This window comes from Sorex fumeus, unplaced genomic scaffold, assembly GCF_029834395.1.
Source record: "Sorex fumeus unplaced genomic scaffold, SorFum_2.1 ptg000035l, whole genome shotgun sequence".
Classification (NCBI taxonomy): Eukaryota; Metazoa; Chordata; class Mammalia; order Eulipotyphla; family Soricidae; genus Sorex; species Sorex fumeus.
The window spans coordinates 11,826,359-11,850,074 of NW_026606092.1; the positions used below are offsets into that span (position 1 = coordinate 11,826,359).

At 42.6% G+C, this 23,716-nt stretch overlaps 1 protein-coding gene and 1 non-coding gene across 2 annotated transcripts in view; both read right to left on the reverse strand.

Annotated features, from left to right (window-relative positions):
* Positions 1-23,716, reverse strand: part of FMNL2 (formin like 2) — a 372,490-nt gene that overhangs the window by 41,799 nt on the left and 306,975 nt on the right. The window contains exons 10-13 of the mRNA XM_056117609.1: positions 16,272-16,346; positions 9,561-9,671; positions 6,336-6,485; positions 1,601-1,702 (exon numbers count right to left, since the gene is read on the reverse strand). Coding sequence (XP_055973584.1) covers positions 1,601-1,702; positions 6,336-6,485; positions 9,561-9,671; positions 16,272-16,346 — 438 coding nt within the window. The remainder of the gene's footprint in view (positions 1-1,600; positions 1,703-6,335; positions 6,486-9,560; positions 9,672-16,271; positions 16,347-23,716) is intronic.
* On the reverse strand, positions 12,183-12,376 carry LOC130027032 (U2 spliceosomal RNA). Its single transcript, XR_008792975.1, has one exon. It is a non-coding gene; the product is annotated as a U2 spliceosomal RNA (small nuclear RNA).

Below are 23,716 nucleotides of genomic sequence, written 5' to 3' on the forward strand. Positions count from 1 at the left end.
ATAATAAGGATAATAATAATAATAAAATAAATGGAGTTTGGGATTGGAACGATACTACAGTGGATAAGGTGTTTGCCGGGCATGTGGCCAACCAGGGTTCCATCCCCAGCATCCCATATGGTCTCCTGAGCACCACCAGGAGTAGTTTCTGAATGCAGAGCACAACCAGGAGTACATCCCTGAACAATGCTAGGTGTGGCCCCCAAACCAATAAATAAATAAATAAATGGAGTTAGCTCCATTTTTCTTTGCTGGTAGAGCACAGGAATGACCCAAAATACATTTGCCGCTGACTTTGCATTATCAAGGTGCCTTCTAGTGGAGCAGTGTTTTCCTCTCAGACTCTGAAATGCATTTGTAACTCCTAGATACATATCAGCTCACAGTAAGCAACCAAGCCCTAAACCAGACTTGGCGAGAAGTCAGACTGGGATTAAAAATCTGCAAAGCAGGGAATAATGCACTCATGAATAACCAGGGGCTGATGTTGTTTAATAGATTACTAAGGCCTTACCAGGGCCCCCTTGACCAAGCTGAGGACTGTAATTGTAACACTGTCCCCCTGGTAATGCTCTTAACAAAATAGGCTAAGGCTTCCTTCCACTAATTACTAATTTCTATCTAGGTTCTTAGCAGGAAACAAAGGAGCTACAATTTTCAATGCAAAGGCTATCCTGGCTCCTTTTGTAAAGGGCCCACAGAGTTCCAATGGACGGATTTTATGGATCTTACTTGCTGGGTCTTATACACGTAACCTCTGACCAGAAACCTCCAGCAAATAGACACATTCTTCACACCATGTCCATTATTAATAATATGAAAGTCTGCACTTGAATTGACTCCATATGCTACAGTTATGATTCAACGGTGTGCCAGAAAATTAATTTCCTAGAGTTAACTACAGGAGGACCCGTCAAAATATCAAGCAACACAGTCATGATAACCATCACATAAAATGTGTCATTTCATTAACGGCAGTGTACAGGCAAGACATTTGGCTGGAAGCCCTCCAGGCTTTTCAGTGTTTTTATGTTCAGTGCGATTGCAAACCCATGGATGGCACTCCATAAATGCCTGATATGCAAGGTAAAACAATGACCCGGCCAAATAAAATAGTTGAGATTATCTGATAGTAAAATAGATTGGTTTTGCTTTGCCGTTCTCGTTCCTTTTTCATTTTGTTGAATGCCGTGAAGTCTTGCCTGTGTTGTGATTTCAGCGTTTCCACGACAACCATCAAATCAGGGCTGAAGCAGAAGCAAAGCAAAGAAATACAAAGAAGCCCACGGCCTTATAAAAATAAATAAGTGGCATACATTCACGGTGATTTTATTTCCAACAAAACAGGTGACCCGCAGAATCAACTCAAATTCACCCAGAAGAGAAAATCGTGTTGCTCCCCAAAGCCTGTGATAAGGAGATCATGAACCCCCTGTGTGTTCTGCATAGGTGTGTATGGACCTGCTTTACCTAGATCACCTTTGCAACGTCATGCATGAGCAGGCATGAACATCTGACAGGCATGGATGTACTCCATGCTGTCCCACACTCAAGCTGGACCACAGCCCTTGCCACCTGCAGTTGTCATCATCACACTTACTCGAACAACATCCAACTCCTTGTTCCTCTGCATGAGCTGTTTCTCCAGTTCCACGATCTTGGACATAGCTTCATTCTCTGTGTCTTGCAGCTTTTCTGACAACTGTTAAGATTTGAAAAGGGAAATGGTTTCACGAAGCAGGATACTCTGAACAGGTTCTTCATTCTCCAAAAATGCTCTCCAAGAAGGCTGGATTGATAATAGTGAGTAGGGTTGCCTTGCATGTGGCCAGCCAGAGTTCAATCCCTGACATCCCATATGCTCCCACCACCCCCAGCACTGTCAGGGGTAATTTCTAAGTGCAGAGCAAGGAGGAACCCTGAGTATCACCAGGTGTGGCTCTAAAACCCAAAAACACCTGTATTCTCGGCTGTTTTCTGGAAATGGTAGTATTTCTACCTTTTGTTTGTTTGGGGGCCATGCCCAGAGGTGCTCAGAATTTACTCCCAGCTCTGTGCTCAGGGATCATTCTGGCAATGCACAGGGAACCATATGGGGTCCCAGGGATAAAACCTGAGCTAGCCACATGCAAGGCAAACACCCTATAGCTCTACTATGACTCTGGCCTCATATTTCTAAAATGGATCTGCATGAAAGCTTCCAGCCAGAATGGATACTGTGGTCTTTCATACAACCCAGATACTAGCTGCCTAGTGTTCTGACAGCACAGTTTCTCCTTTTCTGAGGGAACTAGAAGGCAGAGAACAGAGGATGACAGGGAAGGGAGTCTACCATTCACTCCCTCAAGAAGGGCCAGAGAAAGTATACTGTATAGATAGTATAGATAGTTAAGGAAAGGTTCATGCCTTGCATGCAACTGACATGAAACTACCCGTAGCACGACATGATCTCCTGAGCATTGCCGGTATAGACTGCTCCCTGCCACGCCACCCCTTCCTCATCTTTGCTGTCTTGAACCAGATAATCTCCAGCACTGGGGACACCAAGCAGCACCCTATTCTCAGGCCCTGGCATTGAATTACCCAACTGAAAAAGAGATTTTAAAAAAAAAAAAGGAAAGAGTTGGGGGTTGGAGCGATAGTATAGTGGATAGGCCATTTGCCTTGCACGCAGCCAACCTGGGTTCAATCCCTGGCATCCCATATGGCTCCCTTAGCACCAGCAGGAATAATTCCTGACTGCAGAGCCAAGACTAACATCTGTGCATCGCAAATGGGATGCCAGGGATCAAACTCAGACAGGCCACATGCAAGGCAATCACCCTACTCACTGTGCTATCAATCCAGCCTTCTTGGAGAGCATTTTTGGAGAACGAAGAACCTGTTCTGAACCTTTTGGGGTCACTGTCACTGTCACTGTCCTCCCGTTGTTCATCAGTTTGCTCGAGTGGGCCCAGTAACATCTCCATTGTGACAATTGTTACTGTGTTTGGCATATTGAATACGTCACGGGTAGCTTGCCAGGCTTTGCCGGGCAGGCGGAATACTCTCAGTAGCTTGCCGGGCGGAGGAATCGAACTCGGGTCAGCCGCTTGCAAGGCAAACGCCCTACCCGCTGTGCTATTGCTCCAGCCCAACCTTTTGGGGTATGACCCCGAAAACCAAAACATAAGAAAGAAAGAAAGAAAGAAAGAAAGAAAGAAAGAAAGAAAGAAAGAAAGAAAGGGTTGTTAGGCAAAAGATTTGGACTGACCCAGAACACTTGGCTCTCTGACTCTACTGCTGCATTAACACTACTTGTTCTTTTGACCTGACCTAATGAGGTAATGAATTGTTGGGGGGCTGGGAAGGGGGTGCACAGTAAAAATAAATTAGCAACCCGCTGTAAGACTGATTAGAGATTCTTCGTGAAATAACAAAATAAAAAGATAGGTTACATGTCAGCTGTATCATGCAAACTGGAGAGCTTCCTGTCCAGGTTTTATAGTGCTCTGCTTTAGGACTTATTTTAGCTTCTTTTTTGGTTTGTTGGTTTCTTTGGGGATCACACCCGAGGATGCTCAGGGTTTACTCCCAGTTTTGTGCTCAAGGATCACTGCTGGGGTTTGGAGGACTATATGGGGTACAGGGGATCAAAAGTCGGTTAGCTGCGTGTACAGCAAGCACCATACCTGCTGTACTATCTCTCTGCCCCCCCTTTTCTGTTGTTTGTTTTTTACTATTTTAGCTTCTTATCGAGTCATCATGTGAACTGATGAAAAAGATAATTGCAAATTTGGGGACTGGAAGGAACAACCCTTAAGAGCTTTGACTTAAAGATGCAGGAACCTAGTAGTAGAGCTGGATTTAATATTGATCACCATTCCTCTAGGGAGCAACTTACGATGTAAAATATTGGTACATACATAATCTGCAGACAATAGCGAATAAATTGACTGGATAATATAGTTTCTTTTTTTCTCTTTCTTGTAAACTGAACTTTACATGAGGGTAATGAAGAGAAGTACATCTGAACATCAAACATTTGCAAAAGAAAAAGAAAAAGAGTGACTATACATAAGCAAAGTCATGCAAAGTTGGCTGACTTCAAGAGAAAGACAAGGTGAGCCATGCGTTTTCTCCCACAATACCCTAAACAGAGTAACTCTGAATCCTTACACAGCTCTGAGAATGATCACAAGTACAGAAAATTAGACAAGATGAGTAGGAAGAGGAGAGATTTACACTGATTAGGTACAGAATTTACATTTATCTTCCTTTTGGAGAGGGCAGGTGTGGACTCAGGCCTCAAATAAGGAAGGCATATACTCGACTGCTTAATCACATTCCCAGACACAAGGCTCAGAATTGAAAATGAATCTCTGAAGGGAAGAAATACTTGACTTGCTCATGTTCTTCCTAAGCAGGAGCCAACTCAGCCCCAGTAGCATCTAAAATGGAAGGGGTTTGGCTTTCCAATTAGGTCGAGCCATGAATCATGTGATGCCCTCTTGCAATGGAAAGAAGGTCCATTTCCTAAATCAAGACACTCCGGAGAAACACTCAAAGGGAAAAATAATACTCCAAAAAGAAAAGACTCATTTCACAGCCAAGGATTCTGTCAATCAGAATCCATCATATGAATTTGGTTTGGGTGTTTTTTTGTTTTGGGTTTGTGTGTTGTGTGTGTGTGCGTGTGTTAGAGAGAGAGAGAGAGAGAGAGAGAGAGAGAGAGAGAGAGAGGGAGAGAGAGAGAGAGAGAGAGAGAGAGAGAGAGAGAGAGAGAAGAAGACAGGGTAGCTGAAATAGTGAATAGATCCCAAATGATTTTTAGGGGGGTGCTCTAAAAATGAGGAGTCTCTCCTGATACTATTTGGTCAATAGAGCTGGTAGTTCACTATGAGGGTCTACAGATGCAGTGCTACTTGTCCCCTGCAGTGCTTGGGATCACCAGAGTCACCTCAGCACTACTCAGGGCCTCCAGGCCATATGGTGATACTCAAGGTACCATGTGGAGTTGGGTACTGAAGCAGGTTGCATCTTAAGCCCTTACTATCATCCCCAGGCCAAGCACTGGGGAATTTAAAAAGTACCACTTTCTATTTGTCCGTGCAATATTCAAGTATCTGTTCAATGATGAACAATGAATGGCCTCTGAAAGCCTCATATTCAAGATGGTCTATGGAACAACAACAAAAAAATCCCTTCAACGAGAAACAAGCCTCTCTCTGTCTACGGAGAGGACACTAATCTTGAAAGGGGGAAGATGGGGATATGAATGGATTTTCTGGAAGATGTCTACCACTGAAATAAATCTTGAGAACTAGAAGAATGAAATTCTTCCAATGAAATTTATACCATTGAAATAAATCTTGAGAAATAGAAGATATGAGGCCATTCGATGTGTGGGCTCATATGAACTCATCTGAGAGATGACTCTAATTCAGAAGAGTCTGAATTTCGGTCAAATCCAACTATCAAGATTGCACTTCCTTCAACCAGCAATGCCAATCATCTCATTCTCCTGGCCTATAACTAAATGCCAGGCAAATGAGAACTTAGCAGAACGAGCACAAAAAGCACAGAAATGAAAATTAATCTCTGAAGGGAAGAAAGACTTCGTTTGCACATTTCTTCCTAAACTGGTGCCAACTTAGCCCCTATCACACCAAAAAGGGAAGGCTTTCCAACTGAGTTGAGCCAGGAATCAAGATGATGCCCTTGCAAAGGGAAGAAGGTCAATTTCCTAAATCAAGATGCTGCAGAGAGGGGCTAGAGTGAGAGCACAGCGGGGAGGGAGTTTGCCTTGCACGCGGCAAACCGGGGTTTGATTCTCAGCACCCCATATGGTCCCCAAAGCACTGCCAGGAGTAATTCCTGAATGCAGAGCCAAGAGTAACCCCTGTGCATCACCAGGTGTGACCCAAAATGGAAAAAAAAAAGATGCTGTGGAGAAATAGACAACAGAGTTCTGCTCTTTCTTTTTTCCTTTGTAGTCATGGAATGAACCTGTCTCATGTATGCAAAAAAGTATGAACTACGTCCCTAGCACCCAGATCTCACTTTTCCAAAAGGTCGGTTGGGGGGGAGGACAGGGCACACTCACAAAGAGCCAGGAATCAAAGTTGGACTTCTCAGATGCAAAGCATGCTTTTGGCCATTGAGCTCTGAGTTAGCTTCTTAAAGTCATATACGTTCCTTCTCTGAAAGAACCCCAAATAGCACTAAGAGTTCTGTGTTAATGTGCAGCTCACTTCTCCACCCAAAACCCTTTCATGTGCTACCAGGAAAGCTAACGAGTCTTCCACTTTACATCCTATTGAAACTTAGCCCATCGTTTTCTGAGATGTAGTTACATGAGAAATGTTTTCTTCCAGTTCTTCCACCCTCTCCAAGGCTGCATTCTTGGTCTCAGCATCCTCCAGCAGAGCTCCCACATCAAACACGTTGTCCAGGTAAGCCTGAATCTGTACCTGCAGCTTGTCACTCTCTGTGTGTTTCAGCTTCTAAAAAGAATCAAAATGCAAGAGCAAATGGTGTTAATGTCTTGGTGGAAACAAAGCATATTATGCAAGAGTTCACATGTTTTTGTTTGTTACAGTCTTTTTCCAGATGCCTTGCATGTGGCCAACCTAGGTTCAATCCCCAGGACCACATATTGTCTCCTGAGCCTGCCAGAAGTGATCCTTGAGTGCTGATCTAGGAATGAGCCCAGTAAGCAGGCAGTAGCCTCCCACAGTATTGCACAGGGGTTACTCCTGGCTCTGCACTCAGGAGTCATTCCTAGTGGTGCATGGGCGACCATATGGGATGCAGGGAATCGAACCCGGATTGGCCGTGTGCAAGGCAAATGCCCTAACTGCTGTGTTATTGCTCCAGCCCCCCCTCCAATTTTTTTTAATTTAAAAGAGAATTATGAAATGCCTAAGTGGATACCTCATTAGTTTCTGATTAATACACTCTCCCCAACATAAACACATTTCCTGTCTATTAGTTGCCATTAATAGATTCTTCAGGTAAACATACTCCCACCTGATACAGATGACACCAGCACATGGCTATCATCAAACTTGAGGGGAGTCCATATGAAAGAGCTTGTAGGTAAGATCTTGGCTGGATGGTGATAGGATTTCAGTTGAGAGGGTTGGGCAGACACTAAAGTGTTCTGGAGCTTAGTTTAATACAAATTGCTAGAATTCATCCTCAAGATTACTTCCGAAAGACAAAGACACTATTTCTACATGAAGCATATAGGGCTAAAAATACATACAATGGGACACTTTTCTCAGTTACCTCTTAGGGTCAGGCACTCTGAAGGAAGTCAGTTAGCTCTTCGATGAAATTAGAGGGTAAATCAGTGATTCTTCCTTACTAGTGATCTAAGTTTCAACTGTCTCTAGAGATTGCATCAGTGGCAGTAATATTATCTGTTACACATAAACAATGTCAACAAACACTATTGATTAATAAAACCAATCAATAGAAACCTGAGACTAGAGTTTTGCAATTTAATAAAGCATTTCTTTATTATATTATTGTAACATTACTCTTCTATCCATCTCTGTCTATCGAGGTCTGAAACCAGGAGGCCAAAAAGTTAAGAGAACTATGGAGTTTTGAAAATATCTTATTTTTTTTCCTAAACGTCAAGATTGAGTTCACAACTCATATAAGTGAAATAAGTTCTCTACCATTAACTTACACATCCCAGCTCATGTTTTACTAAATTTTTAAGAGAAATTCTACTTCATATAAATTCTAAAGAAAATCAATTTTCTCCTAGGTCTAATCAGGGATTTGACAGCTTGGAACATAGGGCTTGCTACAGGAACAAGCTATCTTAATAGAGGAGTCAGGACTGAAAAAGATATTTGAATAAAGGGAAAGACTTGGGATGGTGGAAGACAAGAAAACAGCAAGGTGGGTTGTCATGGACAGACAGGGTTCCGCCTGCCAATGCAGCCTGTTCCTGAATTCCTGGAGTGGCTCTCCATTGCTTCCCACAACTGCCCCTGGGAGTCTCTTGCTATCATTTTTTGTGGAGCGGGTGGAGGAATGGGGGATTGGATTTTGAGTCATACCTCCTGGTTCCCAAGTCTTACTCCTGACTCAGCGCTCAGGGATCACCCTTGACTGTACTTGAGGAAGTGTATGTGGTGCCAGAGATCAAACTGGAACTGGCTACATGCAAGGCAAGTGCCTTAACCACTCTACTATATATCAAGCCCTATCTATCAGTTATCTAACACACTTAATTCTTGTTCAAATATTGCTATCCTTAGACCCTATGGGGAACGAGGAGAAACAAACTTGATCTTAACAAATAAAACCTTCCAGGAGGAAAAGTCTGCCCAAGATGTGAGTGGTTCTGTCCAAGTTCTGTCCAACAGTGTCCAAGAACAATTTAAATAAGTAAACAGTCCAGACAAACTTTTTTGTGGAATACCATCAGGCGTCTACCAGTACAGTCTTTATACCACTGAATGGTAGCCACTCCCTGATTCAGGCACACCATGGATTACATGGCAGTGAGATTTTGTGTGGACTGGCAGGAAATTTTGGCACACCAGGAGTTGAAAACCACTGCCTTGGACAACATTAAGCCTATTCACTCAGGGGCAAGCTCTGATGGTTTGATAAGCAAGACCAAGAGCTCAAGAGTAATCCATCCCATAATTCTGCCATGCAGTCCACATGGTCTGGAGAGACAATACAGAGAAGTACTATCAGTACTGCAGTACACAGTTCCCTGGATTCACGCTCACTGATAATGGGAAGCTGAATTGTGGAGATGTCTAGAGGAAGTCCACGCTCTCTTCGTCATAGCTAGAAACAGCTGTGAAGTTGAGGTCAACAGTTTTTTGTCCTAGCACTAGAGGTCTCCTCCAGTAAGCGGGCCAACCATTCCTCTATGGTAGAGAAAAGAGAACTGCCTAGGAGACAAAGGTCAAGCTGTGAGTGTATACACTGCTCCTCCAGTCTGTTTACAATTTTCACATCAACTTCTGCTTCTTGGCTAAAAAGAACTTCAGGGAAGTAACTGAGCACTTCTGCCAGGGAGCCACAGAAAGAGAAACTTCAGACCTTCTTTCCTCCCAAGACCTAAAAGCGGAAGTTCTAAAGCCACAAACACTTTAAGAAGAATTTACAGCTCTGTGAGGAAGTCTCCAGCGTCCATTTCCTCATTAAATTTTCTTATACTCTGAGCATTTATTAATCAGCCTTGGTCTGACTGCTTCTGCCCAGATGGGGTCCCCAGAGTAAGCAAGAATGTGAGCTGCCCAATAGCCACAGATGAAGAGTGCAGTGAGATTTGATCCTGAGCAAGCGAGAAAGCAACAAGGCCACAGGAGGTTATCTGACTCTGGTACTAAAAGACTGCTGGCAAAAGACAGCAAGAGGTCCCAGGAGGCAGCGAGAAAGCAGCTGGCTGAATGTAGGGCAGACAGAGTTCTTTTCATTGGCATGGCAACTGCTGTGTACAGAGAACTTTGAGTGTTCTTTAGTCACTACAGAAGTGTCTCCTTGAAGGTCAGCAACAAGCCAAACACGGAGAAGTCAAAGGCTGCAGCCATACTTACATCCAAGTATTCATCCAAGCCCAACTTGGTAAACTCATACTGGAGGTGAACTCTGAAATTCATGTCCTCTACTGAATGGACCACAATGTTAATAAACTGCATGGATGCCACCTGAAATGAAAATATGGATGGGTTAGATGGACTCCACACTTGCTTTTCCAGTGTAATCATAGACATGTGCTTCCAGTTTTGCAAATCTAAATTCACCTGACCAGTTTTTCCCCCCTTTGTTTATTGTTTCATTGGATATTTAAAAATATTTTACAACTGTATTTTACATCCCTGTGCTCTATAACTTTACATTCTGAGTTATAGGGGCAAGTTGTGGGTGGGAGAGGCAACCTGGGAACACTGATGGAGGGAAGTTGCCGCTGGTGGTGGGATGTGTGATGGAATACTCTAGATCAAAAACCCGACTATGAATAACTTCGTAACTTATGGTGCTTTAATCAAATAAAATTTGGGGAAAAAACTGAAAATATTTTAATTTGGGGAGGCTGAAGAGTTAATACAGGGGACTATTCCCTCGCATCAGCTGATCCAGGTTTGATGCCCAGCACTGCATATGGTCCCCTGAGCACTGACTGCCAGAAAGTTCCCTGAACTTATAGCCAGGAGTAAGCTCTGAGTACTGCCAGGTATGGTCCCCAAATGAAACAAACCAACCAGAAAAAAGAACAAAAAAAGAAAGAACTTTAAAGCTTTTATCTATTTTGCCAGGGAGAGGGGGTGCTTAGAAACTGTTATTGACTCTGTGCTCAGGGAGCCATATGGACTGAACTGGAGTTGGCCACATGCAAGGGAAGTGCCTTAACCCTGGCACTATGTCTCTGGTCCTCTTTTATGTATTTTTTTTTATTTACAAGTCAGAGAGTACCACAGTGAGAGTCCAATTCACATCCACTAGGATGGTTCTATTAAAAAGAAAGAGAGTAATAAGTGTTGACAAAAATATGGAAACTATAGGAATGCTCATCCATCTGTATTGGAGAAATTAAATAGCACAGTTTCTGAAAGGCTGAATTTAGAGATAATATATGCCACACATAGATATATATCCAAGAGAAATGAAAATACACATCCCTATAAAACTTAACACACATTTTCATAGTAACATTATTCACAAGAACTAAAACATGAAGAAAAACAGTCTTCAACAGGGAGATAGTACAGGAGATAGTACAGTGTGCTGGGGACCTGCCTTGTATGAAGCCAACCTGGTGCCCTGATCCCCACCAGGAGTGATCTCTGAGCACAGAGCTAGGAGAAAGTCCTGAGCACTGCTAGGTGTGGTTCCAAGCTTGACACAATGGAGACATATGCAACAATTAAAAACTGAAGTCATGATACACACCACAGCATACATGAACTTGAAACATTATGCTAAATTCAAAAGGTCAGTCACAAATGACCACCAATAACAGCAATCATTTGAAATACTGAAAATGGATAAACAGAGACAGAAAGCTAGCAGTTTCCTGGGATTTGGGGATAGGAAAATATGGATACAGGGATTCTTTTGTGGGCCACAACATTTTCTTAATTATATGGTATTGATTGCTGCATAGCCCTGCAAATATATTAAAAATATGTCAAATTACAGACTTCAGATGAGCAATTTGCCAAGTTAATTTTATTTTACTAATGCTGTATCATTGGAAATTTTTGCCAGGAGGGGAGCAATCCCAGGTCGCATGCCTACAAGGCAGGCACTTTATGTTCAATCACATCCCTTGTCCGATTTTAAAAAACATACAGGTACACAGAATAAACTATGTAACTCATTTTAGAAAATAGGGAAAATATTTTAAATACCATCTTAAATTGCCTTTTAAGCACATGATGAGACACAATCGTTTCTAAAATTCTAGACTCCTATTTCCATTTTAAATTACTAATTAGTTTCCATTTCCCAAAAGCCATGGACTAACAGCTTTCTCCCCACAACTCCATGAGCAACCCTGAGACTCGCCACAGAGAAAACCAGTCCTTTTCGGTACGTCACAGAAAAATGTTCAACAGGTTTATGTCACTTTAACTCTGACGGTTTTATTGACTGTGAAAGTTCCTCAGGAATGCCTTCCCTCCCTGGTTAACCAGACGCTCTTGCATGGAGGTAGAAAGGCTGTAAGATCCAGATCCATTTAATCTGAGAACTGCCTTCTGCGTCCTTTTGCCTCAAACTCAATTTCCTTTACTACAGTCTCAACTGTTCTTCTTATTATTTGGGAGTGATGTGGGGGGGGCACATCAGTGCTCAGGGATCACTCCTGGAGGGCTCAGGGGACCATATGTGGTGCTGGGAACAGAAGCTGGGTCGGATGTGTGCAAGGTAAACACCCTACACATGTTGAACTATCACTCTGGCCCCCTCAACTTTTATTGCATTAGTCTCTTCTGAGTAAATATGATATATGGGGAATCCTTGAAAGATACATGCACTGTGTAGTAAGAGATCTGATTGGGACTTGAGTTCAACACTCTGTCAAAGTTATTTTAAATTAGTAAGAACAGATACTGGAGCAACAGCACAGCGGGTAGGGCATTTGCCTTGCACGCGGCTGATCCGGCAGACCCAGGTTTGATTCCTTCATCCCTCTCGGAGAGCCCAGCAAGCTACCGAAAATATCTCGCCTGCGCGGCAAAGCCTGGCAAGCTAGCTGTGACGTATTCGATATGCCAAACACAGTAACAACAAGTCTCACAATGGAGACATTACTGGGCCCACTTGAGCAAATTAATGAACAACGGGAGGAGAGGGACAGTGACAAGAACAGATACTACACTTGATCTTAGCCAAAAGGCCGAGAAACGATCTGACAAGTCGTTTCAGATTCATCGAATGAACGGAAAAATGATTTAGTCCATTGTTTCCTTGACCAAATGATACAGGAAATGCCTTATGTGAGTTTAAAAAAATTTACAGAATAGTACTTGCCTTACTTGCATGCACCTGGTCCAGATTCTATCACCAAAACCCCAAACGGTCTCCCAAGCACCACCAGGAGTGATCACAGAGTGCAGAGCCAGAACTATGTCCTGAGCACAGCTGAGAGTACCCCCAAACAAACCAACAAAAATGACTTTCTATCACAGTTCCCCTTTGCTAGGGACCCCACGTAAGACCTAGACAGATGCACTGGGGGCTTGTCATCATAGCCAGAGTGCATGCACGGGGGATTGAGCTCTGGACCAAACATGTACATACACTGGGTATTTCCCTAGCCACTAAATCATCTTCCAGGCTCTTTCTTTCAGGGAGTCCTAACACTGGAGCTGTTCTGATTATCTGGGCACATGCAGGCCCGTCCAGAGATTGAACTCTCAGCCTCCAACTTGTCATGGAAATGCTTAATGAGCCAAAGCCCAAGTCAATTTTTGGGAGGGGGGAGCTTTTTTGGGTCACACCCAGCGAGGCACAGGGGTTACTCCTGGCTCTGCACTCAGGAATTACTCCTGGTAGTGTTGGGGAACCATATGGGATGCTGGGAATCGGACCTGGGTTGGATGCATGCAAGACAAATGCCCTACCCGCTGTACTATCACTCCAGCCCCCAGGTCAACTTTTAAGCCACCAGTGAGGACCATGAATTTATATGCTCTTTTTGGGGGGATGTGCTGTTGGGAAGACTGCAACTAATATGCATTCCCACCTCAGAATGCAAAAAGCCTCATTTTCTGGAGAAACAATAAAACTCAGTTCTGGCATCTGTCCTAAAAATGGGCTTCAAAGTTCTGGTGCATTTTATCGTATAGCTAAGAGCCAATTACCTGCTTTGGATCATCAAAGGAATCCCACAGAACCTCAATAGCAGAAGTCACTAAATAATGGTGCTCAATGCATATACCTATGAACAGTATTTTTGTTTTGGGGGACAACACTCAACGGTACTCAGAGTTTCTTCCTGGCTCTGCACTCAGACATCACTTCTGGTAGTGCTCAGGGGGACCATATGGGATATCAGAGATCGAACCAGGGACAGCTGTGTGCAAGGCAGATGCCCTACCTGCTGTACTTTCTCTCCAGTTCCCAGTCTATGGACAGTCTGACTAGAAGTCTGACTGTCCTTTGAAAACTACGCAATAGCTTTAAGGATTCAATGTGACTGCAATTTCAGTGGAAACAAAAAGCAGGGGGGACTAGGGATAATACAATAGAGAAGAGAGTGGAGTGAAATCTTCAGATACAGAAACAGGGGTAGTGCCTCCAATAGCTGACACTCTGTAAGAACAGGAGCTTAGTGCTAACAGAGTTTGTTTTCAAAAAAGTCAGAACTCTATGCTTACAATTACCAAATTTTCTCTTTGTTTGTTCTTTCTCTTTTTAAGAATTCAGGTTTCCTCTTATTTTTTTAATGTATTTTTGTTTATTTAGGGGAGGGGGCAGGTGCCACACCTGGCAGTGCTCAGGGTTTTCTCTTGGCTGTGTACTCAGGGGCTCGTTTGTGGTGCCGGAAACCGAACCCTGGGCAGCTATGTTGAAGTCAGGTGTAAAAGGCAAGCTGGCTAGACCATCTCTCCAGCCCCCAAATTTTCTTTTTAGGAGGATACCACTGTCAGGCTCACAAGCCTGCAGGTTTACTGCAGCTGGGAGCCTCCAGCTTCCAGCTGCAACTAAAAGGAACAAATATTATTTCTCTCCTGAGTGCAAAAGCAACGCCCTGGCCATATGTGGCTATTAAACTGGTAAATGCATCTCTTCATGAATTTATCATCAGTGCCTTAAATCAAAGTAATAACTGAATTAAAATTTCAACATAATTACTTCTTTTCACTCCTTGCTCTGCAGTCTGGAATCACTTCTGGCAGTGCTCAGGGGACCATGTGGGATTCTGGGGATTGAACCTGGGATGGTACAAGAAGAGCATCCTACCTGCTGTTCTATCATTTTGACCCCTTATTTCAAAAATTTTAAACTTTTCTACTTTATTTTTTGGTTCTGATTATTTTTCCTCTTTTTTGCTTTTATCTTCTTATTTTCCATTGGTGGTGGGGAGGGATATGGAACACTCCAAGCAGTGCTCACGACATCCCAGAGATACCCACCCAGTGTTTTATGAAACAGAAAAACTTCTTTCTAAAGGATTTCTTTCTTCTCAATGATTTTGGAAGTCCTGAGCTCTAGGGGGCAAAAAAAGGGTTAGAAACCCACAAAGAAAAGCTGTTTTGTGTTTTAAGTCCCTGAAGCAATTCAAATGAAAGCTTAGCCTGGCATCTCAGCACAGGGTTGAGAAGACTCGGCATTATTAGGCTGGCATTATTTGTTCCAGGTTCTAAATCATCAGGAAGATTAGCTCAGGTGAGGGCCTCTGGGATAATAAGCTCCTGAGAACAACTAGATTAAGTCCAAGCGAGCCTGCAGATTGGGTGCACTGGAGAAGAGTCTGGGCAAAATTCCTTGAGTAGTTTTAATGTTCAGCCCTGGTTTAAGAATTAGGGGTAGGAATTCTGAATTGCTTCATTTCCTTTTGTTTGTAACGGCAGATGCAATCTGGGTGATGAACCCCAGATTCCTGCATGAGTTCTACCCTGTTAAGAAGACCTGCAGTATGACTGAGCCCTAAAAGAATTATTCAAGTGGTACTTCCAGGACTGTATGCAGTGCTCAGAACAGAACCAGGGTCAGCATACTCCTAAGCCCCTGTACTATCTCTCCATCACTACCTTATCAAGTCTTTCTTATTCTTATTGTTGTTTTCCCCTTCTTATTTATTAGTTTACTTTTTTTATTTTAATGAATCACCATGAGATACAGTTACAGACTTACAAACTTGCATGATTACTTTTTAGTCATACAGTGTTTGAGTACCCATCCCTCCACCCGTGCCCATACTCCATCACCAATGTTTCCAGTATTGTTCCGCCACTCCCACCCTTTCCCCTCACTGCCTCTGTGGCAGGCACATTCCCTCTTACTCTCTCTCTTCTACTCGGTGCTATGGTTTGCAATACAGATACTAAGCGGTCATCACGTTTGGTCCATAGGCTACTTTCAGTATGCATCTGCCATGCCGAGCAAGCCTCCAACCATCATTTACTTAGTGGTCCCTTCTCTATCCCAACTGCCTTTTCCCCCGGCACATGAGATCGGCTTCCAAACTGTGGAGTGATCCTCCTAGCCCTTATCTCTACTATACTTAGGTGTTAGTCTCCTATTATGTTACTTTATATTCCACTTAAGCAGAGCTACAGACAGCTAAGGCTGGTGAGCTGAGGCATTCACAACAGGTGTTCATTTCCTTTCCCTGAAGGCATGGCTTCACCGTGGTTTGCTGTAAATACTGATATACTTTGGGTTTTATTGTTGTATGTAAGGAATGAAACTGGAAATTGAGGGAAGGAGCAGTAGTATAGTTGGGAGGATATTTGCCTTGCACATGACCAACCCAGGTTTGATCCCTGGCATTTCATATGGTCCCCCAAGGAGTAATTCCTGAGTAGCAGAGCCAGGAATAAGCCCTGAGTATAGCCAGGTGTGACCCAAAAAAGCAAAAAACAAAAGAAAAAAAAAACAAGCAAAAACAAAACAAAAAAAATGGAGATTGATGCAATATAAGTGGAAAAAATAAAAATAAGAGGAACACTCTGGACTGCATTTTAAGCATTAACATACCAACACCCATACATACTTATGAGAATATATAAATGTGGGTTTAGGGGAAAGTACTAAAGCTGAACTGCATTATTGAATGTGGTACTGTAGTAACTTACCATAAAATCGATGTTGTTGTCTTCATTCCTAAAATGTTCCATCAACTTCTCAAAGCGCTGCTTTTCCCCACAAACCTAAAACACAGATTTTCGTTTTCATCATGCATGTAAAATTCCAAACATAAGCATTCCAAAATTAGAAGCAGAAATTAGCATTAATAATTATTTCCAGAAATCTCTTCCTCCCCACCCCCGCCCGCCAGTATTTACTTCTTTTTGAGCTAGTTAACTCACAAATAATAACATGAGTCAGGATCAAAAGCCAAATTTTGGTTCTTTTTTATGGACTCTTGATATTTGAAATCTGTGTCAAGTGTTTTTTTCTTTCATTGGTTATCTCTGCAGTTGCACCAAATATTTAGTTTCTACTCAGAATCTCAAGATATTGCAGAGTTGATTTTTATTTAAATGAGGAAGGGGAACCCACAGATTTCCTTTTCACAAGAGTACTTTTAAAACAAATATGCTCAAAGATGTGAATAATTTAATACTAAAATTCCTTGAAAAGCAGGTTCAAAATGTCCATATTCTATCTAACGAAGTCAAATTTTAGACAGAAGCTATGATACACATAGTAAATTCAATATTCCACAAATACAATAATCTATTCAAGTCAACTATAGAAATTTGCAGGCACTTATTAAAGTTGCTAAGAAGTAGCAACATAAGGGCTTAAACCGTACACCTGGCTTTAATTTATGCCTTTGGAGAACAGATGAATAAATAGAAAAAGACTGTGAATGCTAGAGACCACAGTGTATATCTATGTGCACACGGAACTAAATACATGGAAATAAAAACCCCAGTTGGGTCAAAGTTGTAGCTCTATGATAGCACATATACCTCACCTATGAGGCTCTGTGGTTGAGTCTCTGCATTATAAAAACAAATAAATAAAAGACCACCATAGAGTCAAAGAAAGATCATGTCAATAACACTGGAAAGTTACTCCAAAAGGACAAATTTGAATTCTATCATGTACTTGGCTTCCTTCTTTGGAGCAAAGATATATGCCCAGTGCTACTTTCAGAAAGCATTTACCTGAATACCTAAGGGTCACTACTATACTCTGGGTAAGTAAAGGTTATCTCTCTGGTCATAAAAACATTTGTTTGTTTGAGGCCATAAGCTGACTCTGCACTCAGGGATCATTCCAGACATGCTGGGGGGGGGGGGGGGGGGGGAGGACCATATGTGATACTGAGTGAGGGTCAAACCCCAGTGGACTGCATGCAATGCAAGTGCTCTAATTATGTACTACCACTTTGGCTCCTGATGTAATTTTTTGTATATTTATTTCAGGTTTTATAGGCTAAACTACATCTCTCAGTCTCATGCTGTGATCTCAGAGGTGTCCAGCTGATCCTGAAGTATTGTCCTAAAATGGTTATTTCATAATGCTTTACTGTCATTTAATTCCATATTAAAGTCCATGTAAATATATATTATATATTATTAGACACACAGAGAGAGTGAGTGAGAGAGAGAGAGTCCCACAAAGGGAAGCATTTTCCCTGACAGACGCAGGTCAAGCAGGGATCTGGAATCCAGACTTGGTGAGCTAACACCCATGGCTTTGGGGTGCAACCCCAACACTCAGTCTGCTTTGCATCACAAACCTCTGACAGTGAAGGATGTGGAAATACAAGTGCAGAAAAGGGGGAGCTGTGTATATGCAAAACAGGAGACCCCAAATCCTGCTGACACTTCTGCCACCACTCAGCTGTGAACTTGGATAATTCAGAAAATTGGCCGGATTTCAGTTTTCAAGTTCAAGAACCTCAAGATTTCATTCCTGGTTTTCAAGTCAAATGGTTACAGAAAAATAAGGGGCTATGAAAGTTGGGAGCTTGATAAACAAGGGGAAAAAGTTTCTTGGGCCTTCTACTGGCTTTTACCCTACTCTAGTCTGCCATATATAGTTGCCAGTACAAGTCCTTCATGTGTGTGTGTGTGTGTGTGTGTGTGTGTGTGTGTGTGTGTCAGAGAGAGAGAGAGAGAGAGAGAGAGAGAGAGAGAGAGAGTCCGTGTGTGTGAGTCTGTGTGTATAGTGCCAGGGATGGAGTCCAGGACTGAGCCAGATCCCTAGCTTAGTCAGATTTCTTTTGGTAAAAAGTGGTTTTTTTCCACTCAAGTCTTTCATTGTTCAGAAAACTGGGAGGGGGAAAAAAAAACCAAAACCCAACAACCTCACTAAATACTATGAAACTCTGAAATTCTAATCTAGGCCTGGCAATGGAATGTGATCTTCCCAAGCTGGCCAGCCTGGAAGCGCCATACAAACCAAATTTAGCAAACTGTATTCAGTCACACAGGCCCTGAGAACCAACCAGGGCCAAAGCACTGTCTGGGCATCTGGCTCCCAGCAGCTTTCAAAGAGGATAATCCTTCCCCGCCCAGATCAAATGGGCCACACCCAGGACAAGCCAGATACATTTCCACATCAAGGGGAACCAGAGCAAAAGCACAATCCCTGCCAAAACAAATACTCAAGTCTGTTCTCCAACATCTGCAAAAGACATTTCTGAACTCTGTCCCAAACCATTTCAATCAGTCTGGGGCTCGGGATGCTAAAGAGGCCATGGCTGGAAGCTTCCCGAAGGGTCAACAGAGGTTAGGACACGATTTCCCAAAGGCAGAGAGAAGACAGTTTAAGCAAAACGTTGTACAAGAGGAGCGACTGGGTAAGCTGGCTTTGAAAAGAAGAGACCAGATCACAGGCCACCTCTGCCTCGACACATCCAAGGACTGTCTTGGCCTTCCCCCAGCAACGGCTCCCAAGACAACACACACACGCCGTCTGCAGAGGGACTGAGGTGGCTATAAAATATGCTTCTAGGTTAGTTATATAAAAATTAAAGGCCCCTGCTTGAGTGTTTCCTTCTTTTTCTGTTGCCTGGCGCCTGACTCAATACTTCCTTTTTCTCTTCTCACAATAGGCCCCTGTGCTCCCCAGGAATCCCCAGAGGAAGGCACAGTTTTGGAGGCACAGTTGATCATGACGGATTAGACGACCCTACCCAAGTCTGCTGGCAAACAAAAGTACCGTTATCTTCGCAGGGCCTGCTGAAGCAAACAGTTATTTCACAGCGAGTCCTGGGTGACAAGTACCTTTCACCTTCTTCTGAGAACTCAAGTCACTGAGAGATATTTGATGTCAGAAAGGTGTAGGAAACCCGCTTTTCTGGGGATTTCTGTGGTTGCTCGGGTCTCTAAGCTTTTGCTGCCAAGGAGAATAGGCATTTCACCCACTGACACCCAAAGGCTGCTGGGACAGAGGCAGACAGAGCACTTGCACCCATTGCTGGCTCGTATGTCTCCATGGGATTTAAAAATAGAAAAGTTTACTGAAGTGCAGTACTTTAAAACTGAACCACTGACCTCATGCCCGGAAACAAACCCAAAGAAAAGCACAACACCTGAACGTATGCTTTAATCTACACGACACTCCTCCAAAACAAATTAAATCTCTTCATCTTGGGCTAGCAAACATGGGCTATGAGCTCGAAGTTTCTTCCACTTAATGCTAAACAGCCTTGTGAAAACTGCAGTCATGTTTCCAGATGTTCCCAACTATCCAGATGTTTGGCACCGGTCACACAAAGCATCCAAATGACTGCTTTACTTTCCACGCATGCATTTTACTGTACTGCATAAAGAACCCTGACATAGAAGCAAAGCACTAGTAAAATCCCCAAAGAACAACTTGTTGACACACCGCACCTGACATGAGAAATGCACTTCTATCACTGTTCTAAGAATAAAATAAAAATAAATAAATAAACAAACAAAATGCTGACCTACCCTGACTTCTAGAAAGGAGGGACCCACAATGCAATTTTTTGTGAAAGATACCTTTTAGAAATATTACTCATGTTCACATTTAAAATCTCTGGCTTCAATTCCAGCCTCAGATCCTTTGGTCTTCAACACAGATAAACAAGGATTCTTCCAAGACATAGATATTTACAGGAAGATCAGTGCTTTCCAGATCAAGACATACTGGTATTTAAGGGTAAATTCTTTTTTCATTTTTCTTTTCTTTCTTTTTCTTTTTTCCTTTTTTTTTTCAGAGGGTGGGGAGGTGGGTCACACCTGCTGGTGCTAAAGGTTTACTCCTGTTTCTGTGTTCAGAGATCACTCCTGGCAGGCTTAAGGGACCATACTGAATGCTAGAGATCCAACCAGCACTGGCTGCATGCAAAATAAGCAACATACTTGCTATGCTATTTTTTTGGACCCAAAGAGATTGGTATTGAAATAGCTACCAAAAATTAAATGTCAAAAACATCAATGGAATGAATAAATCACCTTCAGTCACCATCTTTTGAGGTGTCTGATAAATCTGTCCATTCCTTTGAGTCTTCTCTCCTTTTGGCTTAATCCTTTAAGTATAGCTAGGATGGTCAAGGAAGGGAAGAAAGGGACATAATAGCATAGATCTCATAGCTATTGCACGTTCAATAAACAAGGCACACAAACAAGTGACCGTAGCTCCTCTGCATTTTCCCCACAGTCCTTGGACCCTGCTCAGGAGGCACATGTCAAGCCAGGCTCTTCTTATGCCTGAAACCGAACAAACTGAAAAAAGATGTGATGTGAATTCCAAGTGCTTATAGACAAGGTTGCTTTGTTTGAAAGGGCAAAGGTCTCAGTCTCCCAAGGACACATTTCTCTACTGCTTTCTCTAAGCTCTCACTTCCATCTGCATTTTCTTCTATGCTCTTTCCCAGATCTGAACACTACTCAGAAGAACCTGGTCTGAAGCTACTTGCATCCACTTCTACCCAGACCAAGATAACCATTCTGAGATAACTTTGATATCATGAGATAACGTTGGGTGGATATGGACAGTAGGTAATACAGTATGCTGCCTGGTCAAAGGTTCATGAGGTTCCTTTACAGGTCCTGTGAGACACAAACTATTCTATAATCATAAACTGCCACTACCTTTTGACAGCTGACATTTGCACTGCATTATATAAAAGCATTATATAAAAGTGACGGTCCACGGCAGAGCCTGGCAAGCTACCTGTGGCGTATTTGAATGCCAAAATCAGTAATAATAATGGATCTCATTCCCCTGACCCTGAAAGAGACTCCAATATGGCAGTGTTGGGAAGGATGAGTAAGGAGAGGCTGCTAATATCTCAGGGCTGGGATGAATGGAGACGTTATTGGCATCTGCTCCAGCAAATCGATGATAAACAATGGAACAACAGTGATACAGTGATAAATAAAAGCAATGATGGATGCACGAAGCTGCTGGGGCTGTCAAACAAGTTAGCAGCAGCAACAAATTCGATTAGCTGGGTTGGAGCCCTGGTACAGTGTGGAAGGCACTTGCCTTGCATGTGATCGACCCAGGTTCCATCCTTCACATCCCATACGGAGTCTGCTAGCAGTGATTCCTGAGTGTGGAGTCAGAAATAACCTCTGAGCACCTCAAAAACCAAAACCAACCAAACAAAAAACTCAACACCCAAAAAAACTAAAAACAAACAAGCAAAAGCAACAAATTCCATCAGCATCATTCAAGTCTCTCATCCTCGCATGCCCTGCTGAAAAGACAAGACCACTTTCACTTAAAGATAATGCTATGAAGATGAATTAGGAATTAATTCTACTCAATAGAAACTCTTGAACACACATATTTTTAATATTCTATAAGATGAAATGAGAATCCTCGATAGCACTTTAGCTTCATTATGACCCCATAACTTTCCAAGGCTGAATCAAGAGGAAACTGAGCACCTGAACAGACCAATAGCTATCAAGGAAATTAATCCACATATCAAAATCCCTCCTGCCCCCCCATAAAAAAGACTGGGCCCAGATGGGTTTACTAGGAAGTATTTCCAAAGCCTTAAAGAAGAAATACTTCCAAACCTTTTCAGGCTCTTTCAGAAAGTGGAAGAAACAGAAATCTTCCCAAATTTTTTTTTTCTTTTTGGGTCACACCCGGCGATGCTCAGTGGTTATTCCTGGCTCATGCACTCAGGAATCACTCCTGGCGGTGCTCAGGGAACCATATGGCATGCTGGGAATCGAACCTGTATTGGCCATGTTGACTGCATGCAAGGCAAACGCCCTACCCACTGTGCTATCGCTTCAGCCCCCCCAAATATTTTTTATGAGTATTATCCTGATACCAAAAATAGACAGAGGGCTGGAGTCTTACATGTGACCTGTGTTTATTCCTAGCATTGTATATGGTCCCTAGAATACTCCCAGGAGTAATTTCTGAATGCAAAGTACCTATCATGATATAAATTAAAACAAAATTGGGGAGCTGGAGAGGCAGTACAGAGGTAGGAGCTGACATGTACACAGCTGGCCCCAGATTTGATCCTCGGCATCTCATAAGGTCCCTTTAGCCTTGCCAGAAGTAATTCTTGAACATAGAGCCAGGAGTAACCCTTAAACATAACCAGGTGTGGCCCAAACACCCTCTCACCCAAATACTAGCAAACAGAATCCAACAAACATCAGAGATCAAATACCTCAACAAGCAGGCTTTATCTCAGGGATGCAAGACAAGTCAATCATTTTATCAATCTAAGGAAAAGTTAAAAAAACATGATAATTCATTAGGCACAGAGAAAGCATTTGACAAGACCCAACATCCATTCAGTCACGGTCACGGCCCTCCCGTTGTTCATCGATTTGCTCGAGCGGGCCCAATAACGTCTCTATTGTGAGACTTTGTTGTTACTGTGTTTGGCATATCGAATACGTCACGGGTAGCTTGCCAGGCTCTGCCGTGCTCTCGGTAGCTTGCCGGGCTCTCCGAAAGGGGCGAAGGAATCGAGCATCCATTCATTGATAAATAAAAACTTAATAAAACGAGGATAAAACTTTCCTCATTAGAGTTAAAAGCCAGTTACCATGAACTCACAGCCAACATAATACTTTAATGGTAAAAAACTGAAAGCCTTCCCTCTGAAGTATCAAGCAAAAGATAAGGTCACCCTCTCTCACCACTATTACTTAATATGGTATCGGAAGTCATGAGAAAGATATTAAGGACATCTCGATTGGAAAATAAGAAGTGAGACTATCATAATTAGCAGAAGACAAGATACACTACTCAGAAAACTGTAAAGATGCCCTGGAGAGAAAGCACAGTAAGACTTCAACCCTGACACCCCATATGGTTTGATCTCTGACATCCCATATGGTCTCCCAAACTGTGCCAGGAGTGATCCTTGAGTGCTGAGTGAGGAGTAAGCCCGAGCACAGACAGTATAGCTAAACAAAACAAAACCAAATAAACAAAAAAAGAAATATCTATCTATATGAATGCTAATCCACCATAAGAAAAGACAAAATCATGTAATTTGCTGCTACATGGATGCATCTAGAGAGCATTAGTCAGAAGGAGATGGACAGACATAGAATGATCTATCTCATATTAGAGATATAAAGAACATAGTAGGGAAATA